This window comes from Callorhinchus milii, unplaced genomic scaffold (genome assembly GCF_018977255.1).
Source record: "Callorhinchus milii isolate IMCB2004 unplaced genomic scaffold, IMCB_Cmil_1.0 Scaffold3, whole genome shotgun sequence".
In the NCBI taxonomy this organism is placed as follows: domain Eukaryota; kingdom Metazoa; phylum Chordata; class Chondrichthyes; order Chimaeriformes; family Callorhinchidae; genus Callorhinchus; species Callorhinchus milii.
The window spans coordinates 57729418-57738539 of NW_024704744.1; the positions used below are offsets into that span (position 1 = coordinate 57729418).

General features: G+C 41.9%; 1 protein-coding gene across 2 annotated transcripts; it reads right to left on the reverse strand.

The window, feature by feature from the left end:
* Positions 1-691: 691 nt before the first annotated feature.
* LOC103178888 (5-hydroxytryptamine receptor 1E) lies at positions 692-4154 on the reverse strand. 2 transcript variants are annotated; one of them, XM_042333452.1, is made up of 2 exons: positions 4141-4154; positions 692-1721 (listed from the first exon to the last, which is right to left on the reverse strand). In XM_042333452.1, exons 1-2 carry the CDS (start codon positions 4152-4154, stop codon positions 692-694), a joined length of 1044 nt encoding a protein of 347 aa, XP_042189386.1. The 2 variants fall into 2 exon arrangements, with proteins under 2 accessions (XP_042189386.1, XP_007892053.1); XM_007893862.2 differs by lacking the exon at positions 4141-4154 and having other exon boundaries at positions 692-1783.
* Between the last annotated feature and the right edge of the window lie 4968 nt (positions 4155-9122).

The window sequence follows — 9122 nt, forward strand, 5'->3', positions numbered from 1 at the left end:
GAAGTAAGTTATAGTTCCAGCTGAGATAACGATAAAATGATCATCCTTGCATTTGATATTGTGCATATCACATCAAGAAAACGTCTCAAAGCACATCAGAAGATTTATGACCACAACTATTTTACATTTATGTAGCACGTTTCATGACAGGAAGACATGAAACTACTGTATTTTGCATTACTGTAAAGTGTAGTGACTGTATTTTATGGGAAAAAGTGGCAGCCAATTTGAGCATAGCAATATAATAATAATAATGGAGATGTGATATGTGATGTGATATGCATATCCCATAAACAGCCATGAAATGAATGACCAATTTTATCTGGGAGAAACGATGGGGGAAAACCTCTTTCCGAATAGTGTCATGGTATCTATAATGTCCACCTGAACAGGCAGTTTAACTGGTTGACTAGCTTCCTGCAAACCATCAAAAACAATACTTTAGTTTATTTCTGCCAGTGTGAAAATAAAACCCACATAACCGCAGTCTCTTTAATACATAATATTGGGAAATTGCACAAGTATTTATTTTACCAGATATTTATCAAATATTATCATATTAAAGATTTGCCTCTGATCTGCAAGTAGACAAAGACAAAATAATTTAATGGTACTTTGAGCAACACATTGAGACATTCAGTGGTTGGAGGGCATTTTTAAGGCAGATAACAAATACTTGACTGTTCGGTTGCTAAGAGTGTTTCCTGCACCTTATAAGCTTTTGAAAGGCTAGTTTGAAATCTTCATTGAAACTGGTGTAGAGCAAGGGGTTGATTAATGAGTTGATGTAGCCAAGCCATGTGAGGAGGTCAGCAGCAAGCGGAGACACAGTGCACAAGCGAAGCCCCTCAAAGAGCTCCTTGATGAAGAAGGGCAGCCAGCAGATGATGAAGGCTCCGAGGATGAGGCCGAGGATTCGGGCTGCCTTCCTTTCCCGACAGGTGGAGATCTGTTGTCGGTCGCAAGGGTTCACCATGTCGCTCTCAAATGGAGGCATCCTCAACGTGACGTTGATCTTGTCGAACTCCAAGGCGGGGTCGGAGGTGGAGAAGTCTGAGCCGCAGAAGGTGTGGGTCAGCCTGCAGCTCATGTAGGAGATCTGACTCTGGCCGCTCTGGCTGCTAAAGTGCCGGCTGGAGCCCCGCTTCTGATACAGGTGCTTGGCCGCATTGTAGATGCGGTAATAGAGCAGGAGAATGAGGGCCATGGGGATGTAGAAGGCCCCCAGTGTGGAGTAAATGGTGTAGATGATGTGGTCGTGCGTGATTAGGCACTTCTCGCTGGTGCTGTTGGCATCGTATCTCCTCCAGAAGAGAGGTGGCATGGAGATGAGTGTGGAGATGGCCCAGACGCTCAGTATCATGACACAGGCACGTCGCGCTGTTCTCTTTCGGGCATATTCCACGGCGTCTGTAATGGCCCAGTAGCGGTCCAGGGCGATGACACACAAGTGGAGGATGGAGCAGGTGCAGCAGGTCATATCCAGACTTAGCCAAGCCTCACACACAATGTACCCGAGGAGCCAGACGTCAGTCGCCATGTACATAATACTGACCGGCATGACCAGCACAGCCACCAGCAGGTCAGTCAGGGCCAAGGAACAGATCAGATAGTTGGCCGGTTGGTGGAGTTTCTTGGTCAGACAGATGGCGGAAATCACCGCAGTGTTCAGCAGCGTGGTGAGCAATGTGATGAGTGACAGTGACAAAGACACCGCCAGCCTTTCAGTGAACGTCTTTGTTTGCCCGGCGCAGGAGTCAAACGAACAATTGGTGAAGTTCATTGTTTTTCAGCCCCACGCACCACCCCACCCTTCACCCCAAAATCTGCCCAAAAAACAGTTACAATTTCCAAACCATCTTGTTGATGATTCACAGACGTAGGAGGCCTGAAAGGTGTACCACGCAGGAGGTGGTCACACCTTCAATGTAGAGCCAAAGAATGTAAATTCCAGGTCTTCATCATCAAAGACAATGAGTTGTATGGAGACCAGTCAATGGGCTTTCTTTCCTGCAGGGAAACCAAATTCAATTAGTGGCAAAATCCTTTATTTCCTGAACTCTTCATTATTGTTTCAATGCCTAAAGGCAACAGAGACCTTTTCTTGAGCACAAAGAATTTTCACTCATCCAATCCTAAATGCTTATTTGTTCTGAAAGCTCCTGCCGGTTTTATTTTTAATGAAAAACTGGCTTATTAAAAATAATAATGATCGTTGTGCAATGTCATGATAATAATTATTGCATTGATCTTGTACTTACAATGTCAAAATGTCTCAAAGAGCTTCACAGTAATTACTGTCAAATGTAGCGACTGTATTTTTAGATAAACAGGGCAGGCATTTTGCACAATCTTTAATGTCTACCGGAACAACAGACAAGAATTCCAGGCAGCTATTTGAAAAGAGAAGAGTTTCTCCCGGTGTCCTGGCCAATAATCCCCCAATATTGGTCGTTCACACCATGGCTGTTTGTGGGACACTGCAAATTGGTTGCCACGTTCGTCTATGAAATACACAGTCACTACATTTCACAGTAAATCCTCCTGATGTGATCCTCCTTAGATATCAAATATAAGAATTATTATCATTATTATAAGGATGTCATGTCCAGTAATGCAGTGCTCTCCCAAATGTTTTACACATGGTTGTTAATGGAACCAGAAAATTTCTCCAAACTGTAGGTTTCATTTTATAATGAGAATCCAATACAAATTTACATTTTATAGTGTCTTTCATGTTGGGAGGACTGCCCTATGAGATTGAAAGGACAAGCTGACTGAGTGCTGAGAGGATTCTCATTGATAACAGTTTTGTTTAAGTACCATTTCAACATACATTGGAGTCTCATTGTAACAGGATGTTTGGGATCCATAAAATCCCAAAGCTACTAGAGCTGCTGTCACATCTGTGGAGCCAGCTGGCTTACTCCCAGTTACTCCTGTGAAGTGTTTCGAAACATCTGATTGTTGTGATATGGCGCTATATCAAATGCAAAAATGATTGTTATATTATTATGGAGTCACGTAGCTCAGTGGTTAGAGCACTCACCTCACAAGCGAGAGGACATGGGTTCAATTGCCGAGCAGTGTGAAACGTTAGGCAAATTTCCTTACTTTACACACCTCTGTTCACATCACACAGCTTCAAAGAAGCAGGTAATAATGGGACCAAACTGTATACTGTACTTATGTAATTTCACCACTAGATGTCACAAGTACAACATGAGCAAAACAGGAGAGCTGACTGCAGCACGGTACAGTTTAAGCAGGACCTCTTGTTATTGATAGTAAATGATTTAGCTATATTAAGAACACCATCCATTTATACAGCGTCCTTCACTCGGGGTAATGTCTCGGAGCGCCTTTCACAATTTCACACAATTCATCAGAATAAATAGTTGGTGGTGAGGGGATGTGGTGCACTGTAAATAAATCAGGTTTTTACTGTTCTTTAAAGTGAACAAAGGCTGCTACAGTATGTGATGTTTTCATTGTCTTGCTCTGCATTCAGTAACAGCACCAAACAGTAACTAGACCAGACATAAGCTTGTTTTCGTCTCTCTGTCTCACCCCCATTTCACATTATAGATTCTTAACCACCTCACACGATCTCTCCTCACACAAAAGAGTATTCTTTTATCTCCTTCCCCAAATAAAGGTGCGACTGCATGTACTTCCCCAAGAAAAAACTTCCTCCACACAGCCACATAATGCAATTTCCTATTTTAAACATAAGATCTCTGTGTTTAGCAATTTGTGCATGATAGAACCACCACTGCACATACTCTCAGATTCACAAACACAAATAAAAGAGCAGCTCTAAACCCACATAAACACACTAGTGCCCAGCCCAAACCCAACTCTCAAACCTTGTCTCTTCCCCACCCAATTGGTGATGAAATCCCAATGGGGAAGATACAGTCATTGTATCTGTGGGAGTTGCAGGCTACAACTCTACCCACTACACTTTCCCTGAAGTTATGGGTTCTACATGTATTCTCTGGACTAATGGACGCTCAGAAAGCAAAGAGTGGAGCCAGTGAATGAACAGATAAGAATGTAAACTGTTGGTTTAAATATGAGATTGGACATTGATCAGCAACAAAGCAATCAATATAACTTAGTATTTAATACAAACACTGGAGACCCAACATTCTACCTAGTCTTAGCCTGTGAGTCAAATGGGGAAAATTCAGCCTTTATTTGGAAGTAGCATCTCAGAGCGTTTAACAGTGGCGGAGCCTGACTCCAAGCCGGGGGTGGAGGGGGGAGGTGACCGTAAGCATGGTTGTAAAGGAAGGTTTTCAGGTGGGACTTGCAAAAGGGGAAAAAAGAGGCAAGGCAGAGAGTTTGAGGGAGAGTGTTCCACAGTTTTGGGGTGTAGTGGCTGAAAGCGCAACATCCAATGGTGGAGTGGAGGGTGCGAGGGATAAGCAGGAGACCAATGCCAGTTGAGCCAAGGCGCCGGGTGGTGGATTGGGGAGTGAGGAGGTCGGAGAGGTAGGGAGGTGTCAGGGAGTGAAGGGATTTGAACAACAACAATAAAAAAATTACATTTGTATAGCACCTTTCACGTCAGGAGGACGTCCCAAGGTGCTGGAACACTGGTTCAGTGAGTCTGAGAGAGCGATCAGAGAGGTTGAGGAATTCGGATCCACAGGAGCGAAGATGTTGACGGGAGCCAAGGAGTATGGCTTCCTTTGCCTCTGTAATGTATTCTTTGTAATGTAATGTATTCTTCTGTAATGTAATGTATTCTTCTGTAAAGTAATGTATTCTTTGCCTCCTGCATGTTCCTCGTCCTCTCTGCTCCAACCATCGGCGGCCGTGGCTTTCAGCCACTACACCCTGAACTATGGAACTCTTTCTCAATTTCCCTGCCTTGCCTCCTCCTCCCTGTCTTCTGGTCACACTTGAAGATCTTCCTCTTCAACCGAGCCAACTATCACCTCCCCTCTCACCGGCTCAATGTCGTGTCTCTGCCACTGTTAAGTGCACTGAGGTGCCATCCCATGTGAAGGGATGAGCCAAGAATGTTGGACTCATTTAAGAGATGGTTTGATGCTGTGATGGGTGGTGGGATAATACAGTATGGAGTAAGTGCTGGTTGTCTTTCAGTCCCCTGCCTCCAAGTGGCCATTGCTCATGTGTGAGGTTGGTACTGAGTGTTGGCACTTGAGTGTACAGGGCATTCATAGTGAAGCCTGGTCATTTCCAACCAGCTACCACACATGCCCACAACCACTAGAGGGTGCTCTAGAGGGACTAGGAGCAGGAATTCTCCTCCCTGACTCTGGGAAGGCTGGGGTCCATTTAGCTTTCCCATGCAGCACTGGCTGAGAGCAGCAAACTCAGCATGGATGAGGAATAGAACCAGGAACTCCTGGTCTGTAAGATGTAGTTCTAACCATTGCAACATCGAGGCTGCTACTAAAGTTTGTGCTTTCCTGGACTGAGGAGGGGAAATCCATTGAGTGCAGATGCTCCAGATCAGTATAAAGTGAATCCTAATAGCTGTGATGCCTCCTCAGTCAAAAGCTTGTTGATATTCAGCAAAGAATGATGACTTGAGTCAGATAGCAAAGGGATGCTGTAACTACTGGATCTACCCATCATATGCTATTTCCCTATAAAGAGGAGAGGAGGGGAGAAAATTGGTCCAAAGACATCAAACTTCTCAATGTGCATCATGGATAATTGAAGAGTTGTAGGCAAACAGGACACCCAGGTCAGAATAAGCCAGTCACTGATGTGAATTCTATTTCCCCTATGGTGCGCCTCATAAGAGGTGTTGCAGCACAAAAACCTTATCATCTTTGTTAGGGCTCTGAATCACACTTAGTCACAGGTGATGGGCATATGTTTTATGATCCAGTTTGTAATAAATCTATTCTGCACTGAGTGATTTTAAATCTGAATGTGCTAAAGCTTTTCACTGGCTTCCTGAAAAAGGGAGCCATTTCCTGTACTTGAACTGCCTGAAAAGTACACTCTGTGGGTAAACAGAAACTCCAACATTAATGGCTGCTACTAACAGGCTACTAGATCTCTATGGTTTATGGCTTTTTATTTTTATCAGCTGCTCTCCAGGGACTGAACACAAAGAGTCCAACAATCATACTCTTATTTACCTGCAGTGTTTTGGTTAGAGCACTCGCCTCGCAAGTGGGAGAACTCGAGTTCGCTTCCAAATAATAATTTGGTCACTCAATCCATGACTGTTTGGCTGCTGCGTTTCGCCCACAAAATATACAGTCAATTTACTTTACAGTATATTCTGTGAAGTGCTTTGAGACCTCACAAAGACATGATAAGGTACTATATAAAATGCAAGAATTATTATTATTATTATTTAGGATATCAATGAATATATTTTAAAACCTGACAATTCACCGATGAATTGTAATTTACTGTAAAGTCACTCCACTTTACAGTAAATCCTGTGAGGCACCCTGGGACATCCTCCTGACGTGAAAGGCATTATGACAAATGCAAGTATTGTTATGATTATTAATAGTAATTCAGGCAATATTTTCACAAAACTTTGTGGAGCACAAGTTTCACATGCTGCATTTATGAGAAAATGTTTCTCAGCCCCATTCAATGATAACCATCACACATAATTCAAGGAAAAAAGCTTTTCTTGATTTATCAATACATATACCATCTTTTGCCAGCAATTGCTATTATATTCCCCATTATCAATGCACATAGACAAAGGCCATTGAATACACTGAGCAGCAAAGAACAGCTGCTCACTGCCAAAGGTCAGTGAAGTTACAGAAAATGTGTGAAGCTCTTTCAGTTGTTCTTACATTATCCGGCACCTGGCTCTACAAGCCTATCACCCCCATTTTCTCCCAGCTCCACTGTTTTCCCATCCCCAGAGAATCAAGTTCAAGATTCTCACCTTAAACTTTAAATCCCTCCATGGTCTTGCCCCACCCTACCTCTGTGACTTTCTCAAACTGCACAAACCAGCTGCTCCCTCCACTCAACAGGTACTGGCCTGTGTCACGTCCTAACACTCCACAATCTGCTCCCTAGAATTCCATCCCGGAGTCCCTATGACTCCCTAACCCGGGTGCAAACCCTGAAATATTCAGGAATATTACCTTGGGACATCCTCCTGATATGAAAGGTGCTATATAAATATAAATTTGTTATCATTGTTTGTAAAATATCAACTGCAAGGATTATTATAGCTGATGTAATCTGGTTATACTATTATTAATAATAATATTTATTGTATTTGATATAGCGACATTCAGGATGGGAGTACTAATGAAAACGCTTCACAGGAATTACTCTAAAATGTTATGACTGTATTTTGTAAGCATAAATTATACTATTATCAGGACATCAAATCATGAATATTATGATTAATGTTACAATAATTTGACTATAGGTTTCAAATGCACTGTACACACAAACTATTTATTTGTAAGCATGCTCATTTGTTTGTGTGTTTATTATGAAAATAACATTTAAAAAAATCTTTCAACCCAAAAAATAAATAAGCGCTGCGAGATTTTTAATGTCAATTTGAATTTTGAACATATGAGAGATATAATGAAAAGGCTTCAGTATTTCTCTGTGTCTCTTGACATGAATGAAATAAAGGTTTGCCAGACATGGTACAGTGGTAGGCATATTGGGTTGCTTTAAAGCATTTATTTAATTTGGGATCTACTTCGGCAAAGCTAGGCTGGTCTAAATTGTATGCAGGTGGTCGAGGGGTTTAATGGTCCCGATTCAATGGTTTGTTAGAATAACTCACCGACCAATGAGAATACATTTATGCCTTTTATAAATGGAGAATGGAATAATTGCATGCTCAAGATATCTCCATGAGATCAGCAGGTGCAGTCTGAGGCTGATGATAGCATCTCGTCACACTGCACTGGGATTGGAACTGCGTGGTTGGTTTCAATGGTGGGAAAACAGCTGCTCTGTCAAATGGTCTCCCTGTGCTTCAAGAAAAGGTTCCAGTTTTGAAAGGTAATGATTGTGCTTGAAGGAAGCAAGGACGTTGCTTAAAATAAAATAAAAGCTCAATTTTCTATATTGCCTTTGCTGCTCCCCTCTCACTTTCGCTTAGGATGCTGCTTAGTGTTCATTTCACACTGAGTCTGGTATTCACCAAGAATCTCTTGGTTCAACTCCACATCAGCCAGGGGTTTATTTGTTTGCTTCAATGGGTTGGATTATCAGCTGCTGAACTGAAAATACTAATAATCATTGCATTTGATATAGCTTCAAAACATCTCAAAGGATTTTACTGTAAAGTGTAGTGACTCTGCATTTGTAGGAAAACACAGCAGCCAATTTGCATGCAGCAGCATCCCACAAACATCCATGAAGTGAATGGAGACCATTGGCCATGATACCATAAGAAACTCCCTTCTCTTTTCAAACAGTAGCCTAGGATTGTTAACATACATCTGAACAGGAAAACATCTCATTTCAAGGACATCACCTTCGACAATTTGACTCCTTCAGCACTACACTGGAGTTTCAGCCTAGATTATGTGCTCAAAGTCCCCACGAACTTCTGACTTATAGACAAGAGTGCCACCAACCAAGCGGGGGATGACACCTGCTGTATCTTTGAATGACCAGGTCACAACTAGAGGTTTGTTGGGATGAAAGAGATTAATCTGAAGGGGAAGACAATGGTTGCATTTTAGACCCTAATAAGATGCTACTAAACAATAACTCAATTTCTCCATTAGTATTTGTCTTCATGATTCTGAATTCCAATATCATTTGGAGCATGCATACCTTTATTGATGAGGGTTCAAAGAAGAGTAACAAAGATAGAGGCATGAGTGAAGTCTCTGAGGTATGAGGAGAGATGCATAGAGATGAACTAATCTGTAATTTCACTTTTGTACTTTCACTTGTACACAAAAAAACAGATAATAGACAGCACATGCCCACTAGAAACCTCCTTAAATAATAGTAATTTTATCTTCTAAAGTGCTACAAAGGCTTTTATCATTGTCTCTTTCATCCACTGGAGCATTTGGAAAGGTTAGTCACCTTAAATAATGGAGACAGCTAAATGGATGAATGACTACAGCTAAAATACTGCAGCAGTAATGTTCCTGTAATCGTGA

Bases quoted from the DNA above. Each gene is read 5' to 3' on its own strand.
- LOC103178888 (XM_007893862.2), bottom strand. From the start codon at position 1,783: ATGAACTTCACCAATTGTTCGTTTGACTCCTGCGCCGGGCAAACAAAG.